A 24,009-nucleotide genomic window follows, 5' to 3' on the forward strand; every position below is an offset into this window, starting at 1 on the left:
TTCTCTTCCTCACTGTCAGTTTACCGCCCTCTCCCAACATCACTTGATTCCCTTTATATCCAGAAATCTGCAGATTTTAGTTTTGACTAGTCAGTGACAGCCCTCAGGGTAGGGAGTTCCAAAGTCTCACCTCCAAGTAGAGAGGCTTCTCCTCAAATTAGTCCTAAATAGTGTCCTCCATATTCTCAAACTGTAATCCTAGTTCCAGCAAGGGGAAACATCCTCCTCATATCTACGCTGTCTAACAATTTTGTTTGTCTCCATGAGGTCTAAACTCTTGAGAATACATACCAGGTCTATCCAATCCCTCCTCATATTTTGGACCTGCCTTCCCAGGAACCAGTCTGGTGAACCTCCGCTGCATTGCTTCTACCACAAGAATATCCTTCTTTAGGTAACAAAACCAAAACTATAGTGTTCCCGGGCGTGGTCTCGCCCTGGCCCTATATAATTGCAGTAAGATGTCTTTACTCTTGTACTCAGATTCTCTCGTAATAAAGGCCAAGATCTCATTTGCCTTCCTAATCGCCTGTTACCTTTCAAGTGACTCATGTACAAAGGACTCCCAGGCCCCTTTGAACATCATTACTTCCCAATCTCTCCCCAGTTAAAAAATACTCAGTGTTTCTGTTTTTCCTACCAAAATGATATTGCATTTTTCCCATGATGGCAAAATAACATGCATTAAAACAAACTCTTTGCAAAGGGAAAAAGTTCCACCACAAATACAAGTAAGTGCTGACACAAGAAAAGTGTGCATTTTTGAGGCAAAAGCAAAAGTTTTTAAGGATGTGAATTGAAGAAATATAAAGTATAATATATACAAAGAATACAAATACAGTGAATATAAAGTAAATAAACGCAGTGAGTGATTAGGGTCTAGAAAGACCTGTCAGGGGACTGGTGGAGGCAGATTTAAGCTCGACATACAAAGCAAACTGGATAAGTAACTGAAAGCAATGAACAAAGGGCAGTGAGGAGATGGTGAGCAAGTGGGACTGGCTGGATTGTTCTCGCTTACAGCTGGCATAGATTCTGTGGCCAAACATCCTCCTTCTGTGCTGCAACCTGTGATTCTGTAAAAAACGGATACAATTGACCGCACAGAAGCGAAACAAAAGGAGGAAGAAGTCTGTCAGAGGGGCAAAATTCAAAAGCAGCCACCAACAGGGAGCACATTACTCGGGGGAATCCAATGTAAATTGAAGGAGTTCAAAAAAGAAACAAATGAAAAATAAGTTAGCAGTTCTTGATTAGCTGCATCGTGTTATTGTGTAGAAATTCAACTTCCTCCAGATGTGAATAACAGTTCAAGGCAGCAATATGATGTGCTGCATTTATCTGTAAATAGAGGGCGAGGGCGATCATTTTTTTGCATGTAAGGCTGGTGTCAACATTCACCCTTTGGAATCATCCAATTCCTGGCTGTCACACCCGACTGACTGCCTTCTCCTTGTCAGGCACCTATCAGCAAATGTAAGCTTTACAACACCAACAGACATGGGCAAGAAAAGAATCAGTTCCGTCAGAATGAGGTTCGCACCCTTCCCTCTGTGCTTTGTAACCGCCAACCAGTTTTACATGCAGAATTATTGCAAAGTAGTTATTGCTGATAGCTGACACAGCGAGCTATCAAAACAAGGTTTCTAAGAAAGGATGCAGCTAAGCAAAATAAATTATTTTTAGCTGCTGCTATACAGTACTACATTCAAGTCTGTGTGGTTTCTATAGCAACGAGCTAATCAGGACAATCATCACACCTAGCCCTCAACTTCCTTCATTCATTTCGATGGTGCAAGTAATCAGTCCATGACCTTGCTTACTTGAGCAAAAACTGATCAATATTCAGCTGTCTGCTGCTCCCAGGACAATTCCTCAGACTCTCCCTTACCTAACCACTTCTCCTTAATCCTCCTCAACTCAATCTGTGCTGTCACTGCAAAACTGTCAAACGTTGCATCTTCCAGTCAGACCTCATTAAATGACTTCTGCTCAGGGCAGCAAGGGTTTCTCCAGCCCTCAAAAGCTTCCAGCAATCACTCCTGTGTGCTGCGCAGCACCACTTCAATTTACATTTAACAAACATTCATGGTTTAATCTTATAATTCTTTGTGCTTTGTTTACAGGAAATGTTATCTGATGAGATTACTTTCATCACAAACAAGTCAAACTATGTAGAGCTGCAATTATAGGTGGCAGAAGAAGAGTATGTAAAGATTAACCGTTTCTAAATTGAACCATTGATACCTAAATACCCCACTTCTACTGACCTCACTTAGTAACTATTGTATGTTGCCTTAGTGCATTTCTGCAAGCAATGTTTTACTCTAATGTTGTTAATTTTATCCATATTTCAGGATGTGGGAGTCATGGGCATTTATTGCCCTTGAGAAGGTGGTGGATCGCTGCCCACAACTGAAAGGCTTGCCGGGCCATTTTAAAGGGCATCTACACCTCACTATAGGAAGGATGTCGAGGCTTTAGAGAGGGTGCAGAGGACGTTTACTGGGATGGTGCCTGGATTAGAGGGCATGTGCTATCAGGAGAGGCTGGACAAACTTGGGGTCTTTTCTCTGAAGCGGCGGAGGCTGAGGGGTGATCTGTTGGAGGTGTATAAAATTACGAGGGGCACAGATAGAATGGACAAGCAATATCTTTTTCCCATTATTGAGCGATCCAATACCACAGGGCATGCATTTAAGGTGAGAGGGGATAGGTTCAGAACAGATGTGAGGGGTACATTTTTTTTACTGAGAGAGTGGTGGATGCCTGGAATGCATTGCCTGATAGGGTGGTGGAGGCAAATTCATTAGGGGCTTTTAAGAAGGGCCTGGATGGGCACATGAATGAGAGGAAAACAGAGGGATATGGGCATTCTGTAGGTAAGAGGGATTTGCTATGTCGGCACAACATTGTGGGCCGAAGTGCCTGTTCTGTGCTGTACTGTTCTATGTTCTATGTACACTTCCCACAGTTATGGAAAGCAGCCACATAATCAAAGACCCTCTCACCCCAATCACTCTTTCTTCTCCCTGCTTCCATCGGGCAGAACATTCTTCCCCACTGCCATCAGGTTCTTGAACCAACATGAAATACCCGAACACTACCTTGGACGATATTTCTTCTCTCTCTCCTTCTCTCTCTCTCTCTCTCTCTCTCTCTCAACTTGCACTAATGTCATTATGTTTATTTTGTCATGTAAGTTATGTAAAATTTACATTAATATAATGTTACATTAACTTATGTTTGTACTGTACTGTGCTGCTGCTGCAAAAAGCTAATTTTCATGGCATTTATACCCTGGGTATGTATGCCCATGACAATAAAGTTGAACCTGAAAATAAGATACAAAAGCTTGAGAACATGTACCACCAGGCTCAAGGACAGTTCTATCCCACTGTTATCAGACTCATCACTGTCCTCATACGCTAAAGATGAACTCTCCGTCTCCCAATCTACCTCGTTGTGGCCCTTGCACTTTATTTGTCTGCCTGCACTGCACTTTCTCTGTAACTGTAACACTATATTCTGCATTCTGCTTTTCTTTTTACCACCTCGATGCACTTATGTACAGCATGGTCTGTCTGGATGGCAAGCAAACAAAAGCTTTTTACTGTATCTCAGTACATGTGACAGTAATAAACCAATACCAAAACCAAGTTTAACAGTTGATCTTGCAGCATGGGTCTGGAGTTACATACAACCCAAAGCCGGAAAGGGTGGTGGATTTCCTCCCTTGAAGGACATTAGTGAACCAGATGGATTTTTAACAGCAATTGGGTAGCTTTTGTGATGAAAAGACTCATAGTTCTTTCACTAAATTCCAGGTTATTAAAGGAATGACATTGCTCTCCCTGGTGGGATTTGAACTTGGGTTTGAAGATTGTTAGTCCAATAAGTTAACTGCTGTGCCATCACTGTAAAGCACCAAGACTCCCTCTGCTCAGTATTTATGGCAAATAGCAGAAAAAACATTTTAACTTTAGCCAGAAGCTCAAGAGTAAAATCAGGAACTGGTTTACAATGCGGGGAGAGAAACTTTGACAATCCAAACACTGGTATGGCTTAGGAATTGGGCTCATCTTACATTTATGCCCTTCGCTTTTCAGGACAGGTGGTGAACAAGGCTCCAAATCTTGGTCATCGTCTCCTTCCTCGTCAGCTAAATGTGTATGAGCATAGTGATAACTAAGGCCAGGCCGATTCTTGTATCGCTTGCCACAGACTGGAAACAAAGGGGAGACCAAACAGTGGCACATTAGTCATGTAAAATTATACTGAGATACTATATATACATACTTTTTTCAAAACTGCTGATTGTTTTAGTAGAGTGAAGTATTCAAGGATATATTATGAATAAAAAGAGTACACAAAAAGGTAAATTAAAAATAGCCAAGAAGCAAAACACCACAGCTGCAGTCTATGCACAGTTACTCATAGACTAGATCGGCAACTGCATAGTACCTTTTTCAGATGTTTTTGAGTTATGCTTTTGTTTGAAACTATCTGAAACAGAGAAGAAGAAACAAGAGAAAAAGGAGTGAATTTCACAGAAGACAGAGCAGAGAGGAGATGAGACGGTTTTCACACATGCAAGAGAAAGGGAGCAGAAGCAGCTGGAAGTTCACACCTGTAAACGCCACAACAAGCTACTTACTATCGCACACATACGGCTTATCGTGGTCTTCCTGGGAAGAGGAGTCTGCTTTTCTTTTCCCTCCTACACCACGTGTCTGTATTTAAAGAAAGGGGAATACACATTTAGAAAAGGGCACACCCTGTTAACTTTGCAATAAACGTCTACAGCATGGAACAAATTAATTTCGCAAAGACTGTAACAGTACCACTAGAATTTCAGTGATGCATAGGTTCACCTCAATTGTGAAATGGACCCAGCTGCTAAGCTTGTGCATACAGATTTAAACTGAACTGCTGATGCAGGGGCATATATTACACACACACACACACGCACACACACGCACACACACACGTGCACACACGCACACACACGCACGCACACACACACGCACGCACACACACACGCACACACACGCACACACGCACACACACGCGCGCACAAACGCACGCACGCACGCATGCACACACACACACACACACACACACACACACACACACACACACACACACACACACACACACACACACACACACATTCAACATGGTTAATTATTTTGGGGGGTGCCTGCTGGTTCAGCCTGTAAAGCTCACACCCTTTGAATGAATATTTTTTAAAAAGCAGCAAACTTACAGATTAGTGTACCCAAATTTAATTTATAGAGTGGATTTTGAACTGTACACCTGAAGTGTCAGTGGATACAGGCATGGCAGCAGTGGAAGGAGAGACAAAAGACACTGAGTCATAGAGTCATAGAGCAATATAGCACGGATACAGGCCCTTTGGCCCAACCAGTCCGTGCCGACCACGGTGCCCACCCAGTTAGTCCCAATTTCCTGCATTCGGCCCACATCCCTCTAAGCCCCGCCCCTTCATCTACCTATCCAAGTGCTTCTTAAATGATACTATTGTGCCTGCCTCAACCACTTCCTCTGGCAGCTCCTTCCATATACTCACCACCCTCTGTATGAAAAAGATGCCCCTCAGGTCCCCTTTAAATCTTTCCCCTCTCACCTTAAACCTGTGTCTTCTAATTTAGTCTATGCCCTCTAGTCCTGGTAATAATGCTTAAAATGGTTTAGGCTTTTGATAATTTTGGCCGAAGTCTATAATATTTTCACTGTTAGGTAAAAGGTAGACTGGCTGGTTGAGTAGTGTTGCAACAACAACCTCGCACTCAACGTCAGCAAGACCAAGGAATTGATTGTGGAATTCAGGAAGGGGATGTCAGGAGAACACACACCAGTCCTCATTGACGGGTCAAAGCAGTGGAAAGGGTGAGCAGCATCAAGTTCCTGGGCGTCAATATCTTGGAGGATCTATCCTGGGCCCAACACATGATACAATCATGAAGAAGGCACGCCAGCAGGTCTACTTCATTAGGAGTTTGAGGAGATTCGGTACGTCACCAAAGACTTACAAATTTCTATAGATGTATGGTGGAGATCATTCTGACTGGTTGCGTCGCTGCCTGGAATAGAGGCTCCAATGCGTAGGATTGCAAGAGGCTGCAGAGGGTTGTAGACTCAGCCAGCTCCATCACAGGCACAACCCTCCCCACCATTGAGGACATCTTCAAGAGGCGGTGACTCAAGAAGGCAGCATCCATCAGTAAGGACCCTCACCATCCGGGACATGCCCTCTTCTTGTTACTCCCATCGGGGAGGAGGTACAGGAGCCTGAAGACCCACATTCAGCGATTCAGAAACAGCTTCTTCCCCTCCACCATCAGATTTCTGAACGGTCCATGAACCCATGAACATTACCTCATTATTCCCTTTTTTTTTGCACATTTATTTATTTTTGTGATTTACAGTAACCTTATGTCTTTGCACAGTACTGCTGCCACAAAACAACAAATTTCATGTCATTTAAATCAGTGATAATAAATCTGATTCTCATTCCGATTCTGATGCTGTTGTTGATTCCATGTTCATTTAGATGTGAACGCAATAAGGTTTTCCCTTCAATTTGGAAATTTTAGTTAAACCGTTCCACTGCACTGTCTGTCAATTTTAAAACAAGTTAAAAACAAAACCAACCAACCTTTCAATGATCCCTTGCAACTATTGTACAATATTAAGAGCCTGGGAAACATGGTCTTCAAGGCCAAAGGAACAAACAAAAATTCACATTAGCTCACTATAATAACCACTGTCATCTGTATTTACAAGTTAGGGGGAAATGAAGATAAAAACATACTGTACTATGAGCATAAAAACAGTGATGTGGCGTTCCCCTTGCTCTTCCTCCTACCCTATAGAGGAGGATAAGGAAGGAAAGGCAGATTCATTTACAGCCTCTGTCACTTAAGAACTAATATCAATTTCTAAAATGCCCTTTGCAACTTCAGCACACCCCAAAGTGCTTCATACTTCAGGAAGAATTTTCAAGGGTAGTCACCCTTATATTGAAGGGGAGGAGGGAAAATGGCTTCTGCACAGTGAACTCCCACATAATAACAGCCAGTTAATTCTCCCTCACACCAAAAATATCAGCTGAGGGATCAGCAATGGTCTTGCACACCAAACTGCGTTCTACAAACTAACTTATAGAGTCATACAGCACAGGAAGCCCATCGCGCCCTTTTTTGCCCATCTACACTGATCCCATTTACCCATATTAGGTCCACATCCTTCTATGCTTTTAAGTATCTGTTTAAGTACCTCTTAACTGGAGTGATTGTATTTGATTCCACCACCGCCTCTGGCAGCATGAACCAGATATCAACTCTGTGTAAAAAAAACTGTGCAAAAAATATCCCCTTAAAAAAACTCCTTCCTCTCACATTAAACCTATCCCCTCTTGTTTTGATATCTCTACCATGGGGAAGAAAGATTCTGACCATCTACCCTATCTATGCCTATAAACTGACACGCCTCAGCCTCCTCCACTCCAGGAAAAACAAGCCCAGCCTATCCAATCTCTCCCCATAACTAAATCCAAGCAGCATCCTGGTGGACCTCCTCCGCACTCTCTCCTGTGTAATTATATCCTTCCTATGGCTACACACATGCTGGCGGAACTCAGTGGGTACTACTTGTTCCCTTCCTCCACCCACTCCATCTGCCCATTACTCTTCCCACTGGGTCCCCTCCCCCTCAGTTCCCATCTGCCCCCCCCACCTCCCTCACTCGATTCCAGGCTCCACCTTCCTCTCCTGTCAGATTCCATCACCTGCAGCCCTTTGTCACCCCCACCCGTCACCTCCCAGCCTCTGTCGCTATTCCCACTCCCCCCTCCCCCATCTGCCCATCACCCCTCCTCGCCCGCATCCACCTATCACCCGCCAGCTCTTGCTCCACCCCTTCCCCTCACCTTTTTATACCAGCGATCTCCCCTCTATCTTTCAGTCCAGATTAAGGGTTTCAACCCGAAATGTCGACTGACCATTTTGCCCCACAGATGCTGCCAGCATCTCGTGTGTTGCTCCAGATTCCAGCATCTGCAATCTCTTATATCCTTCCTATAGTGTGGGCACTATTCAAAGGAAGTCAAGAATTCTTCCAATGGTCAGCAACTGAGTTGCAACCATTACCTACAAGTATATCAAAGTTTGATTGGCTAATTATTTCACAATAGACCATCACTTCATGAGAACTTCCACAATAAAAAGTACCCTTATGAATTGTGACTTGTTCTTTGCTGTGCATTTTAACTGTCTGTATTTTATATAACCAGACAGAGATGCAAATTCTGCTGTTTTAATCCAAACAAATTTGGTTCATTGCTTCACATTATTTGATTTTCAGACTAAGGAAAGATAAAGTGAGAATCCAATACAAGTTCTGACATGCAAAGTATTACCACCAATTAGGGTCCCGGATTACACCAACACTGTATTCACAGGGTGAAAGGGGCAAGTTTCAGATCATTAACAAACACTTGTAGAAAACATCACCAGTCTAAAATTAAAATGACTCATGCCTATAAACTGGACCTCGCACCACCGTGCTTTTACCACAGACAGTTGATATGTGAGTGTGCAACAACGCAGCCATTATATAGAATGGAGCAGTTTGTGAAATTTGACCACAACACAAGATTTGATTCACGAATGCTTGCTAACCAACTTCCACAGGAGCATGGAGCACTCATCGGTCTCTCATGCAGTGGCGACAAGCCTAAAAGAACTTACGACCATTTTATTACCATCCATTCAATTAACATTCTCAGTGCAGGTCACACCTTGAGGGCCAAGTCTGGGACTCTCCCAGCAAGGTTACAGCCTAGAGCACTGAATGCAGAGCAATCTCTTTCTTGAGGGACCAGTTGGGTGTGAGACTTTGTGCCTCGACTGATAAATACTGCCTTATTTCACGCTGTCATTAAAACAAAATCTTGGGTAGAGAAGGGGTTGGCTAACAACTTGACCTTCAGTGAGACAATGAAGATCGGGAGCCACTTGACACATGCTACAGTCAGCCTTCCAAATGCGGGATAATGACTACAAATTGCCACCGTCCATATCATTACATGCAAACAGTCTGAGAAGGAATCAAAGCATATATTTCCATACAACATGCAGGGAAGCCATCTCGACCCATCGAGGCCATACCAGCTCACAGAGCAAGCTCATTCTCTCACTAATTTTCCCTGCAACCTGTTCTCTCAACAGTCCCATCAACTCCCCCACACCCCCCCCCAGGTTCTACCACTCTAGGGGCAATTTACAGCGGCCAATTAACCCGCCAGCCCGCACTTCTTTGGGATGTGGGAGGAAACTGGAGCTCCCGGAGGAAGCCCATGGGGTCAGGGTTGCACTCCAGTTGCTGCAGTTGTGCGGCAGTAGCTCCACCAGCTGCAGCACCGTGGTGCCCATTGGAACACATCACATCCCAGCTGAGGAATCTATAATTCAGTTACATGCACAATGTGAAGAGTTGACCTTTCACTGATTTTTCCCCAGTCTCAGAATAGAGCGGTCTCATGACCAATTAGTCGGATTCTCTGGAATAAGCAAGGGCACTGACATTACCCTCAGATACCTTCACCCCCAAACCTCTGTGCAAGGAGTCAAGTGCTGAAAGTTATCCAGCAGCTGAATTAACCAAGTGATAGCAGGGACAAGGACGAACCTCATAGGAAACCATCAGAACTGACTGACTGCCACAGTAACTACCTTTGTGCCCACCACTTTATTGGTATTGGTTTATTATTGCCATATGTACCGAAATACAGTGAAATAACCTTGTTTGCATGTCATCCAGACAGATCATTCTATACAAAAGTAAACTGAAGTAGTAAAAAGGGAAAAACAATAACAGAATGCAGAATATAGTATTACAGTTACAGAGTAAGGGCAGTGCAGGTAGACAAATAAAGTGCTAGGGCCAGGAAGAGGAAGACTAAGAGATCAAGAGTTTATCTTTATTGTACAAGGGGACCAGTCAATAGTCTTATAACAGAAGCTGTCCTTGAGCCTGGTGGTATCTGCTTTCAGGCTCTTGCATCTTTTATCCGATTGAAGGGGGGGGAGTAGAGAGAATGACCAAGGTGGGAGGGCTCTTTGATTATGTCGGCTGCTTTCCCGAGGCAGTCAGATGTGTAGACGGAGTCATTCGCCTGAACTGGGAAAAGTTAAAGAAAGCAAAAGCATGTTGCAGCAAAAAGGGAGGAGTAGGGAGAGAACATAAGAGGTCTGTTCAAGAGTCAAATAACGGCGGGATAGAAGCTGTCCTTGAGCCTGGTATGTGTTCTTCTGCCCAATGGAAGGGAGGGAGAAGAGAGAATGACCGGGGTGGAAGTGGTCCTTGATTATGTTGGCTGCTTTCCCGAGGCAGTGGGACGTGTAGACAGAGTGATGGACTGGGCTGCGTTCACAAATTTCTTGAGGTCTTAGGCAGAGTGGTTGCCTTACCAAGCTGTGATGCATCCAGATAGGATGCTTTCTGTGGGGCATCTGTAAAATTGGTGAGGGTCATGAATCACCCTTGTGTTTTCCCTTTGTGATATATCCATCAACCTTGCTGGACCTTCTCTTAGTACGCAATAATATAGCTGTAGCTTCAACAAGGGTGACAGAAAGGCTTCCTCTACAGATTGTCCTGCTAGTACCTCTGGTCATGGAAGAGGTAGGTGATGACTGCAGTGTCTCAGGTCAAGAGCATAAGCAGAAGATGAAGCAGGTCATCTCTCCCTTTGAGACTGGTCCATCTTTCAATATTATGGATCAACTGATATTCAGCTTCACTTTCCTGTCCATTCATCATTATGCTTGACTCCATTCTATTCCAAAAATCCCTCTCTACTTTTGTAGCCAAACCAGCAGCAAGAAACACATTGCACTTCAGTGGAAAGCTGCTATAACTGGAAATGTCAATGTGAAATCAGCTTTGACACAACTGCGTGAGTAATTAGCCACAGGGCTGAGATTCTAAAAGCATTCGAGCGTGAGAATGCAGAGCCCTCCCACAAAGTCTTGCTGGCTTCACAAGGAATTAAGTTCAACAATTTTAATTTGCTGAAGATACTTACTGTTTTCTACAGATAAGAAATGAGAAAGAGCTGGTTGTGACAAAGAACAGCTGCGCACAGCTGTTACACTCTTCAAAGACGTGACACTTGGCTCATTTGCTACTTCAGCCACTGAATGGAGTCACAAACCATTGACAAGGTCAGATCAAAGCACCACCTGGCACCCCGACAGCAGAGAACCCCGGCGTCTGATTGATGGGGTGCCCAAGAACCCAGGAAATGACAGCCCGTAACCATGAATGGACACAATGGAACTGTAAGTGATGTGTTGAAGTGGAGGAGTATACAGTATATGACTGCACAAGGAAATGAGGAGGCAGTATCAGTTTTAGGGAAGACAGGATTGGGAGTTGCAAGGGAACTGTGGACAGGGCTGATCACCTGTACACATGCAAGCCTAGCTCACACAGCTGATCACGTGTCGGGAAAGTTCGAGTTCAGAAAGCCAAGTATGATAACCTTCACGATTTGTAGTGTGCATCACTGTGAATAAAGCATAGGGCTTGATTTACCTACAGTATAATTCTGTTGCGTAGATTTGATTCCACCTCAAGTTAATAGGGTCAGAATTTGACTATGAGGCACCTTGAATAGATCAGGTAAAACTGAAGTCAGTGAGCATCAAGTGGAAGACGCTCCAGTGGTTGGAGTCAGACCTCACGCAATGGAGGATGGTTCTGGTTGTTGGAAGTCAATCATCCCGGCCCCAGGACATCACTGCAGGAGTTCCTCAGGACAGTTCCCAGACCCAACCATCTTCAGCTGCTTCATCACTGACCTCCCTTCCATCACAAGGTCAGAAGTGGAGACGTTCACTGATGACTGCACAATGTTCAATTCTGTTCACACCTCCTCAGCAAGTGAAGCAGCCCATGAGGTTTAGACAACAATCAGGCATGGGGTGATAAGTGGTAAGTAACAGTCTTGCCACGGAAGTGCCAGGCAACCACTTACCCTTGACATTCAATTGTGTTACCATTGCCAGTTACCCCTGCATCCACATGAAGAAGAGCAGGTCAGAGACTGGGTATCCTGTGGTGAATGGCTTACTTCCCAACACTCAAACCCATCTCCAAGACACAAGGTAGGAGTGTGATGGACCACTCCCTCCTGTCTGGGAGAGTGCAGCTCCAACAACTCTAAAGAAGCTTGACCCCATCCAGGGCAAAGCAGCCCGCTTGATGAGCTCCCCATCCACCACCCTAAACATTCATTCCCTCCTCCACCACTACACTGTGGCTACAGAGTTTACCATCAAGGTTACTCCAACAGCATCTCTCAAAAGCGCAGCCTCTATCATCAAGGGTAGCAGATGTGTGCTGCTGTAGGTTCTATGCCGTCCCAAAGTATCGCTATTCTTAGAGATCACAAGAGACTTCATCTGGTCTCGATCCGAAACATTGACTATCCATCTCCCTCCACAGATGCTGCCTGACCCGCTGAGTTCCTCTAGTGCCTTTTGTATTGCCATTCTTTCACTGTTGATGAGTCTAAACCCTAGAGTTCCCTCCCCGACAGCACTGAGGGAGCTCCTTCACCTTCTCGGGGGCAATTAGGGATGGGCAATAAATGCTGGCTTTGTCAGCACTGCCCATATCATGAAAATTTTAACAAATAAAAGAGAGGAGTCTTTTGGGTTGGGAATGTCCAAGGACTCACAACCCTGAGAGAGAAGATTAGATGGGACAAGGAGAGAGCATGAGCTACTTAAGAGGGCTCAGAGTATTACAGGAGAAGTAGCTGCCATGGTGGGAATGGCATGGAAGTGGCAAGGGATGTGCATCTTGCAGGTGGTTGCTTTGAAAGCAGCATTATTGAGGGGCAGTGAGAGCACGTCCCTGGACATAATCTTGTCAAGTAATGGATCATTTGCTCAGCACTGCTCCCGGCTGAGGAGAAACTCACCTGGAGGTTAGCTCTGCAGCTCTTCCCCGCCGTCTCCCTTTCAGTTCTGCCTTGGAGGGGCACCTCTGGCGTGGGTGGTGCACAAGTCTCCTCGTCCTCCCTTATCCACAAGCGTCGTGAGTTGTGGGGTGGAGGCACATCCCCGCCCCTGCTGTGTCCCTCTTGCAGCCACTCCAAAACACCAGAAAATACAGGAGCAGAATCAGGCCATTTGGCCCATCAAGTCTGCTCCGCCATTCAATCATGGCTGATTTTTTTCAACCTTCTCCCCATAACCCTTAACCCCCCTTACCAATCAAGAACCTGTCAATCTCTGACTGAAATACACCCAAATACATGGCCTCCACAGCCCTCTGGCAATGAATTCCACAGATTCGCCACCCTCTGGCTGAAGAAATTCCTCCTCAGCTCAGTTTTAAAGGGACGTTCCTTTATTCTGAGGCTGTGCCCTCGGATCCTAGACTCTCCTACTAATGGAAACATCCTCTCCACATCCGCTCTATCCAGGTCTTGCAGAATCCAGTAGGTTTCAATAAGATCCCCCCTCATCCTTCTGAACTCCATCGAGTACAGGCCCAGAGACATCATATGGTCTGCCTGCACTGCACTTTCTCTGTACCTGTAACATTATATTCTGTTTTGGCTTTTCCCTTGTACTACCTCGACGTACTGTTGTTGTGAAATGATCTGTCTGGATGAGATGCAAAACAAAGCTTTTCACTGTGTTTCGGTACATGTGAGAATAATGAACCAATTACCAAATTACATTTCAATCCAGATAGCAACACACATTTCCAGCACTGTCAATTAGCCCAGGAAAGGACTAGTTGAGCAGTGTGGAAGGCACTAATCACCTGAACCTGAGCTTAAAGGGGCACAGTAGTGTAGTGGTTAGCATAACGCTAATACAACACCAGCGACCTGGGTTCAATTCCCACCTCTGTCTGTAAGGAATTTGTACATTCTCCCTGTGTGTCTGTGTGGGTTTCCTCCGGGTGCTCCTGTTTCCTCCACATTCCAAAGACGTACGGGTTAGGAGCTGCGGGCATGCTTAGTTGGCGCCAAAAGCGTGGCGACACTTGTGGGCTGTCCCCAGAACACTCTCAGTAACGCAAAAAGACGCATTTCACTGTGTGTTTTGATGTACATGTGACTAATAAATAAATATCTTATCTTATCTTACTCAAGGGACACAGGCAAATCTCACTTCCAAGCAGCACAATAAACCACCTAACCTCCTCCCCTTTCTGCATTCCAAAGGGGTCATTCCCTTCACAACTCCCAGGTTTGCTTTTCCGTCCCCACCATCACTCCCACTTTTCCTTGCCACTGCAGAAGATGCTGCACTTGTCCTTTCACCCTCTTCCCTTCCCACCATCCAGAGACCCAAACAGTCTTTCCAGCTGAAGCAACTAATCGCTTGCACGTCTCCCATTTGTACTCTACGCAACGACCACAATGTGGCCCCTTCTGCACTGGGGAAAGCAAACACAGATCGGATGATTGCTTTGCAGTCCACCTGCGCTCAATCTGCAGGGGTGACCATGATCTTTCTGCCACTTTAATTCTCCATCCCACTTTGACCCATCCATCAGTCACCTCCTGCACTGTTATATAGTGGCCCAACGTACACCTGAGGAGGAGGAACACCTCTCCTGTCCGGACATGTTGCAGCTTTCTGAACTCGGTATCAAGTTTTACAAGTTCTCCGTCTATATCAGAGCTGGCCAGTCCACCTCAACTTTTCTCTCTCCATTAGAGTCATAGAATTATACAGCACGGAAACAGGCCCATTGCCCAACTAATCCATGCTGACCAAGCAGCTTACCTGAGCTAGTCCAACTTCTCTGCATTTGGCCCAAATCCCTCTAAACTTTAGCACAGCCTGATCTGCTGGGCATGCCCTAGAGCTCTGCATTTTGCAACTTTTACATCCCTTTGTGTTCTCACTCTCTAACTGCCCTCGTTTTGAAGCTTTTATGTTCCTTTGTTCAGGTTCTCTCTCTCTCTCTATTAACCCACTGACCAAATGACCTTGTTTACACTTGCCTCAGCCAATTGAAAACACTCGCTTTGTCCTATGCACTGCTCCTCCAACCTCTCTGAAAGGTTAAAGCAACTTGATTTCTCTTTCCCAGTTCTTAGGAAGGGTCTTCAACCTGAAACATTGACTGTTTTTCTCTCTCCACAGATGCTGCCTGACCTGCTGAGTGTTTCCGGCATTTTCTGTTTTTACTTCAGATTTCTAGCACCTGCTTTTTTTTAATTTTCCAGGTAAATGTTCCTTGGGTGGCACCTTCACCCAAGGAGCAAGGACCAGCAGCAATTTTATTTTTATTTTGAGCATAATATAAATTAAGGATATTTTGAAAGTGTATATCTCTCCTCGCTTTTGCAAAAGAGTTAACGCAGAATGGGATCAACCGTACCAGAAATTTTAGTTTATTCCTCTATCATAAATATGCCAAGAATCAAGCAATAATTCTGCACCATGATGTACAAGCATAAAACTCTTATCTGAGTAAAACCTTTGCATTATATACAACGTTCAGCTTATTTTAAATTTCTATCAAATGATTTTACAGGAAAAGACAGAACTTTTCTCAAATGTTTATTTTAAGAATGATCTGTTTTCTGTACTTGATTTTCTGCATTGTGCTTACCCGTCCTCGGGGTTTGTTTTTGCGCTTTGGCACTTCATCTTCCACATCCTCCTCCAAGTCTTCGACATTCTCCTCGTTGTTTAAAACTCTCTGCAGTCAACAGAAGATATAATTATTCGAAACACCTCCAGTCCCACTGCATTACCGCAGTTTTTCTCCTCTCCTTGTCTCTTCCACTTTCAGGATCACACTCTCTACCATTCAGGAAGGTGGGTGAAGGGTAAAAACTTACATTAAAAGGAGACAAGACTGTAGGCACCCTGGTCTTGCATCCCCAAAGGGATCAACCACTGAAACTTCCTGATCTCTGTAACTACATCTACTTTCGCTGCAACAGAACAACATGGAGCAGTACAGCATAAAACAGGTCCTTCGGCCCATGATGGCTGAGTTGAACATGGTGCCGAATTCAACTAAGTCTCTTCTGCCTGTACATGATCCATATCGCTCCACTCCCTGCTTATCAATGTGTCTACCTAAAAGTCTCTTAAATACCACTATTGTATCTCCTTCCCCAATCTCTGTGTAAAAAGCTTGCCCCACACATTTCCTTTAAACTTCCCCCTGTCACCTTAAATGCATGTTCTCTAGTTCCTGACATTTCTACCCTGGGGAAAAGATTCTGACTGTCCACCCTGTCTATGCATCTCATAATTTCATAAACTTCCATCAAGTCTCCCCTCAGCCTCTACAACACTCCAGAGAAAACAAACCAAGTTTGTCCAATCCCCACTTATAGCTCATACCCTCTAATCCTAATAAACATCTTCTGCAGGCCAGAGGTAAGGAAAAAAAGGGGTATAAAAAAGAGAGATAGGCTAGGAAAGGGAAGAAAAGAAGAAGTATGGTTGTGGGGGGAGGGTGGGGAAGGGGGGTGGAGATTACTTAAAGTGGGAGGATTCAATGTTCATGTCGTTAGGCTGCAAGGTTCCAAGACAGAAAATGAGGTGCAGTTCCTCCAGTTTGTGCTTGGAATTCTCCTGGCAGTGGAGGAGGCTGAAGACTGACATATTTGTGATCATGTGGGAGGGGGAGTTGAAGTGACTGGCAACAGGAAGATGCAGATTGCGGTTACGGACAGAGTGCAGGTGTTCTGCGAAACGGTCACCTAGACTGTGTTTGGTCTCGCCAATGTAGAGGAGGCCACACTTGGAGGACCGAATGCAGTAGATGATATTAAGGGAGGTGCAAGTGAATCTCTGTCTCACTGAAAGGACTGTTTGGGTCCCTGGATGGAGGTGGTGTAGGGGCAGGTGTTACACCTATGGCAGGGGCAGTGGAAAGTTCCCGGGGTGGGATGGGTGGGGGGATCCCACAGGATGGGTGGGGGTGAGACCAAACTCCGACTAGGTGACCGTTTTGCAGAACACCTGCACTCTGTCCGTAAGCGCGATCTGCACCTCCCCGTTGCCAGTCACCGCAACTCCCCCTCCCACACTATCACAGTCAGTGCTCGGCCTCCTCCACTGCCAGGAGAATTCCAAGTGCAAGCTGGAGGAACAGCACCTCATTTTCCGTTTTGGAACCTTGCAGGCTAACGGCATGAACATTGAATTCTCCCACTTTAAGTAATCCCCACCCCCCTTCCCCACAACCCCCCCCCCCCCCAACCATGCTTCTTCTTTTCTTCCCTTTTCAGGCCTATCTCTCTTTTTCCTACCCCCCTTTTCTCCTCCTTACCTTTGACCCATCCCTGGTGGATCTGCTCTCCCCCCCTCCCTTGCACCTGCCTATCACTATCTCTTACCTGCATCTACCTAGCACTATCTTGTGCCCACCCCGCCTCCCCTCTTTTGTCCACCTATCACTGCTCTGGTTGTCCCTCCTATATATATTGGGCTTCCCCTTTTCCTATCTTCAGTCCTGAAGAAGACTGCCTGCTTTTCTCCAAGGATGCTGCCTGGCCTGCTGAGTTCCTCCAGCATCATGGTGCTTTTCATCTAGATTCCAGCATCTGCAGTCCTTTATTTCTCTAAACCTCTTCTGCACCCTTTCCAAAGCCTCCACACCCTTCCTGTAACAGGGCAGACAGAACTGCATGTAATGGTATCTTTTGTTTTAAGAACACCAGCTCAGCAGACATGAATGCTAATATCAAACCTTGGCTTGCTAAACTAAAAGGGTGCCTCATAGATAATATTTGCTGGTTGGTCAGGGTGTCTGTCTGCTGGGAGAGACTCTAGGGAACAGTTCATTGATGTGATCACACTAGACAAGGCAATATGCAGGAAATGTCTCATGACCTATTCTCTCGTCTGGGTCAAATTGGCTACATTTTGAGAATATAAATGTCAAGGTTTTTTGTTTGAGTGAAACCATTCATTTGCTATTGAAATGTCAATAGGTCAGAAACCACACCAAGAGCCATGACCCCTGTGGAGCCTATTCATTCTTCTTTGAGGTAACAATGGCCCATTCTGTGAAGGAGGCAACAATGTCATGACCTCAATCCCTCCACATGAGGGAGGGTGTTACCAGATCTTTGTTGCATCTGGCAGTGAAATAAGAAGGTAATCGTGTAAGTATCTGCAGGATGAATGGGACAGTGTTTGGTCCAATCAAAGGAAAGAAATAAGGAGGTACACAGGCACAGGCAAGAAAGATTGTAGGAGCAATTCAGGAAACAAAAGCCAAAATGAGCCAGGGACAGAGAGGAGGAGGAACCACGCAAAGTGCCCCACTTGTTCCGGCTGGGAGCAGAGACAGTGGTGGGGAATTTCTCACGGAATAGCAAGCCCACCACGCAAGTGCAGTGCTCTGTCAGCCCTGGACAAGGGCACAGCCACACACTCTTTACTGACCACCTTGAAATATAGTGCTGAGGTGGGTCGACTGTGAAAGGTTTCAATTGGGTATATAGAACATAGAACAGTACAGTGGAGACACAAGAGACTGCAGATGCTGGAATCTGGAGCAACATACAAAAAACTGGAGGAACTCAGCAGGTCAGGTAGTATCTGTGGAGGGAGATGGACAGTCAACATTTTGGGTCAAGACCCTTCATCTCGACTGAAAGATAGAGGGGAGGTAGCCAGAGTAAAGAGGTGAGGGGAAGGGGTGTAGCAAGGGCTGGCAGGTGATAGGTGGATGCGGGTGAGGAGGGGTGATGGGCAGATGGGGGAGGGGGGAGTGGGAATAGCGACAGAGGCTGGGAGGTGATGGGTGGGGGTGACAAAGGGCTGCAGGTGATGGAATCTGACAGGAGAGGAAGGCGGAGCCTGGAATCGAGTGAGGGAGGTGGGGGGGGGGCAGATGGGAACCGGGGGGGGGGGGAGGGGACCCAGTGGGAGGAGTGTGTGGGTGATGGGCAGATGGAGTGGGAGGAGGGGAAAGAAACTGGGTGATGGGGGCTGGGGTGGGTGCAGGAGGAACTGGGTAGGTCAGGAAGAGAGAGAAAAGGGACAGAGGGGGAGCAGATTACTGGAAGTTGGAGAATTCAGTGTTCATGCCATTGGGTTGTAGACTGCCCAGGCAGAATATGAGGTGCACAGGAACGGGCCCTTCAGCCCACAATGTCTGTGCTGACCAGGATGCTAATTTAAACTAATCCCATCTGCCTTCACATGGTCTATAGCACGGTAGTGTAGCGGTTAGCATAACGCTATTACAGCACCAGCAACCGGGGTCCAATTCCTGCCGCTGTCTGTAAAGAGTTTGTACGTTCTCTCTGTGTCTGCGTGGGTTTCCTCCGGGTGCTCCGGTTTTCTCCCACATTCCAAAGATGTACGGGTTAGGAAGTTGTGGGTATGCTATGTTGGCCGGAAGCGTGGCGACACTTGCGGGCTGCCCTCAGAACATTTGATGCAAAAGATGCATTTCACTGTGTGTTTCGATGTACATGTGACTAATAGAGAAACCTTATCTTATCTTATTCCCTGCCTGTTCATGTATCTCTCTAAATGCCTCTTAAACATGGGTATCATATCTGCTTCCACCACCTCCCCTGGCAGTGCGTTCTAGGCACCCACCACTCTCTGTGTAAGACTCTCCTTTATACGTTCCCGCTCTCACCTTAAAGCTACACCCTGCAGTATCTGACATTTCTACCCTAAGAAAAAGACACTGACTGTCCACCCTATCTATATCTCTCAAGTTTATAAACTTCTATGAGGTCTCCCCTTGGCCTTCGTCACTCCAGAGAAAACAACCCAAGTTTGTCCAACCTCTCCTCATAGCTAATACGCTCCAATCTAGACAACATCCTGGTGAACCTCTTATGCTCCCGTCCAGAGCCTCCACATCCTTCCTATAGTGTGGCAATCAGAACTGAACACAATGCTGTAAATGTGGCCTAACCAAAGTTTTATACAATTGCAACATGACTTGCTAATTTTTATACTAATTTCCCTGACCGATGAATGCAAGCATGCTGCATGCCTTCTTTATTATCCTATCCACTTGTGTTGTCACTTTCAGGAAGCTATGAACTTGCACCCCAAGATCCCTCTGTACATCATTGCTCCTAGGAGTACTGCCATTTACTGTATACTTTCCTTTTGCATTTGACCTCCCAAAATTTATCACCTCACACTTGTTCGGATTAAACTCCATCTGCCATTTCTCTGCCCATATTTCCAATTGATCTACATCCTGCTGTGCCCTTTGAGAACCTTCCTCACTATCCACAACCCCACCAATTTTTGTGTGATCTGCAAATTTACCAATCAGACCACCTACATTTTCATCCAAATCAATTATATCACAAACTATAGAGCTCCCAGCACCGACCTTTGTGGAACACCACTGGCCATAAACCTCCAGTCAGAATAACACCTCTCCACCACTGCTCCTTCTATCACCAAGCCATTTTTGGATGCAATTTACCAACTCATCACGAATCCCTTGTGCCCTAATCTTCTGGATCAGCCTACCCTGAGGGACCTTGTCAAATGCTTTACTAAATTCCATGTAAACAACATCCACTGCCCAACTCTCTTCAATCATCTTCATCACTTCCTCAAAAAACTCAAATCAAATTTGTGAGACAGGACGTCCCCCACACAAAGCCATGCTGACTTTCCCTAATAACACCACGCTTTTCCAAATACGAGTAAATTCTGTCCCTGAGAATCTTCTCCAATGATTTCCCCACCACTGATGTAAAATTCACCAACCTAAACTTGAGGAACAAGTTTAAAAAGGTGGTGCAAGGTAAGGTAAAGTGTTTTTATTTCCAACCGACAGGCCTGGCAATGAGGAACAGCATATAAAAGGGAGGCAAGCTCTTGTGGGCATGCTGTGTTGGCGCCAGAAGCGTGGCGACACTTGCGGGCTGCCCCCAGAACACTCTATGCAAAAAATGCATTTCACAGTGTGTTTCATTGTACATGTGACTAATAAAGAAACCTTATCTATTTTGAAAAAGGCTGTTTTGAGATCAAAGTGCTGAGGCTTTGACAAGGGAGGCTTCAGTGAGACGGCTGAGCGGTGACAAGGTAAGTTAAGGTGGTTCCTCTTCTTTTAACCCAGTTGTTACTGGAGTGTTAGCAATGGCAGTCAGTGGAGTGGTCTGCTCCTTCTGTGAGATGTAGGAGATCAGGGAGAGGTCAAGTCTCCCTGACAACAATGTCTGCAGAAAGTGTGTTCGGCTGCAGCTCCTCTCAGACCACATGGATCAGTTGGAGGAGCAGTCGGACTCACTGAGGAGCACACAGGATGCAGAGAGTATCAGAGACAGGAGTTTCAGGGAGTTGGTCACACCAAAGGTTCAGTCAGATAGATAGATGACCACCAGGAGGGGCAGGCAGGTAGTGCAGGAGTCCCCTGTGGCTACTCCCATTCTATAACAGATATACCAATTTGGAGACACAAGAGATTCTGCAGATGCTGGAATCTGGAGCAACACGCACAAGATGCTGGAGAAACTCAGCAGGACAGGCAGCATCTGTTGGTCGACGTTTCAGGTCAAGACTCTTCATCAGGACTGGAAAGGAAGAGGGCAGAAGCCAGAATAAAAGGGGAGGAGCACAAGCTGACAGGTTATAAATTGAGAACAGGTGAGGGGGGAGGGGGGAGGAAAGGCAATGATGTGAGAAGCTGGGAAGAGATAGATGGAAGAGACAAAGGGCTGAAGAAGGAGAAATCCAATGGGAGAGAACAGTAGACCATGGAATAAAGGGAAGGAGGTGGGGAATGAGAGGGATGTGGGGAACGAGAGGGACGTGGTGAGGGCACGTCGTGAGGTTGGGGGAGGGGAAAGAGAAGGGATGAGGGGGACACAGGAATGAGGAAAAACAAAGGGGAGGAGGAGAAACAGAGGGGAGTGGTTACCAGAAATTAGAAAAATCGACATTGATGCCATCAGGTTGGAGATTACCGAGATGGAATATGAGGTGCTGTTCCTCCAACCTGCGCCTGGCCTCAAATTGGCAGTAGAAGAGGTCTAGGATAGACCTGTCAGTATGGGAATGGGAAGTGGAATTGAAGTGGGTGCCCACCAGGAGATCCTGGCTGTTGCGGCGGATGGACCCAAGGTGCTCAATGAAATGGTCACCCAATCTGTGTCGGGTCTCACCAATGTAGAGGAGGCCGCACCGGGAGCACCGGATGCAATAAATGACACCCTCAGGTTCACAGGTGAAGCGCTGCCTCACCTGGAAGGACTGTCTAGGGCCCTGAATGGTGGTGAGGGAGGAGGTGTAGGGACAGGTGTAGTACTTTGCATGGTTGCAGGGATAAGTGCTGGGAGGGTCATCAGTGGGGAGGGATGAGTGGACAAGGGGGTAGCAGAGAGAGCAATCCCTGCAGAATGCGGAGAGGGGGTGGGAGGGGAAGATGTGCCTGGTGGTGGGATCCCGTTGGAGATGGTGGAAGTTGCGGAGAATGATGTGTTGGATGCGGAGGCTCATGGGGTGGTAGGTGAGGACAAGGGGAACCCTGTCCCTGTTATGTCGGCGGGGGGATGGCTGAGAGCAGACGTGTGAGAAATGCAGGAGATGCGGTTGAGGGCTGCATTGATGGTGGTGGAAGGGAAACCTCGTTTACCGAAAAAGGAGGATATCTCTGATGTCCTGGAATGGAAAGCCTCATCACGAGAACAGATGCGGCGGAGGCGGAGAAACTGAGAGAAGGGAATAGCATCCTTGCAAGTGACAGGGTGGGAAGAGGTGTAGTCAAGGTAACCATGGGAGTCAGTGGGTTTGTAAAAGATGTCAGTGGTTAATCTGTCCCCAGAGATGGAGACAGAGAGATCAAGAAAGGGGTGAGAGGTGTCAGAGATGGACCAAGTAAATTTGAGGGCACTTACCCCTGCAACCGTGCAAAGCGGTACACCTGTCCCTACACCTCCTCCCTCACCACCATTCAGGGCCCTAGACAGTCCTTCCAGGTGAGGCAGCGCTTCACCCGTGAACCTAAGGGTGTCATTTATTGCATCCGGTGCTCCCGATGCGGCTTCCTCTACATCGGTGAGACCCAACACAGATCGGGTGACCGCTTCATCGAGCACCTTCGGTCCGTCCGCTGCAACAGCCAGGATCTGCCGGTGGCCACCCACTTCAATTCCACTTCCCATTCCCATACTGACATGTCTAGCCACGGCCTCCTCTACTGCCACTTTGAGGCCAGATGCAGGTTGGAGGAGCAACACCTCATATTCTGCCTTGGTAGTCTCCAACCTGACGGCATTAACATCGATTTCTCTAACTTCAGGTAACCCCGTCCCCTCTTCCCCCCCTTTTTGATTTCCCTCATTCCTGTGATCCCCTCAGCCCTTCTCTTTCCCCTCCCCCACCCTCACGACCTGCCCATCACCTCTCTCTGGTTCCCCACCTCCTTCCCTTTATTCCATGGTCTACTGTCCTCTCTTATTGGTTTCCTTCTTCTTCAGCCATTTGCCTCTTCCACCAATCACCTCCCAGCTTCTCACATCACTCCCTTTCATCCCCCCCTCCCCCACCCACTTACCTTCCCCCTCTCACCTGGACTCGCCTCTCACCTGCCAGCTTGTGCTCCTCCCCCCACCTTTTTATTCTGGCTTCTGCCCTCTTCCATTCCAGTCCTGATGAAGAGTCTGGACCCGAAACGTCGACTGTTTATTTCCCTCTGTAGATGCTGCCTGACCTGCTGAGATCCTCCAGCATTTTGTGTGTGTTGTGTCATTTTGAATACTGATGGCCTCTCTCGGAATAGCAACAGTCGCACCACTACTGGCTCTGTTGTACAGCAGGGTAGATCAAGGTGTGGTAGTGATGGGGGACTCTTTAGTCAGGAGCACAGTTTCTGTGGCCGCATGCAAGGCCCCAGGGTGGTGTGTTTCCTCGCTGGTCCCAGAGTCAAGGATGTCTCTGAATGGGAACAGGACATTCTGCAAGAGGAGGGTGAGCAGCC

The 24,009-nt window shown here is 46.5% G+C and overlaps 1 protein-coding gene across 9 annotated transcripts in view; it reads right to left on the bottom strand.

The window, feature by feature from the left end:
- The window catches only part of dpf3 (double PHD fingers 3), a 158,160-nt gene that overhangs the window by 45,818 nt on the left and 88,333 nt on the right, over positions 1-24,009 (bottom strand). For 7 of the 9 annotated variants that reach the window (XR_007956762.1, XR_007956763.1, XM_052021265.1 and 4 more), the window contains 4 exons: positions 15,682-15,771; positions 4,658-4,733; positions 4,465-4,506; positions 4,088-4,225 (listed from right to left, as the gene is read on the bottom strand). Coding sequence is in view for 7 of the 9 variants with exons in the window: in XM_052021265.1 (XP_051877225.1) it covers positions 4,088-4,225; positions 4,465-4,506; positions 4,658-4,733; positions 15,682-15,771 (346 nt within the window). In the remaining 2 variants the exon portion in view is untranslated. The remainder of the gene's footprint in view (positions 1-4,087; positions 4,226-4,464; positions 4,507-4,657; positions 4,734-15,681; positions 15,772-24,009) is intronic. The other 2 variants (XM_052021273.1, XM_052021323.1) reach the window with 1 other exon arrangement.

This window comes from Pristis pectinata, chromosome 1 (assembly GCF_009764475.1).
Source record: "Pristis pectinata isolate sPriPec2 chromosome 1, sPriPec2.1.pri, whole genome shotgun sequence".
Lineage (NCBI taxonomy): Eukaryota > Metazoa > Chordata > Chondrichthyes > Rhinopristiformes > Pristidae > Pristis > Pristis pectinata.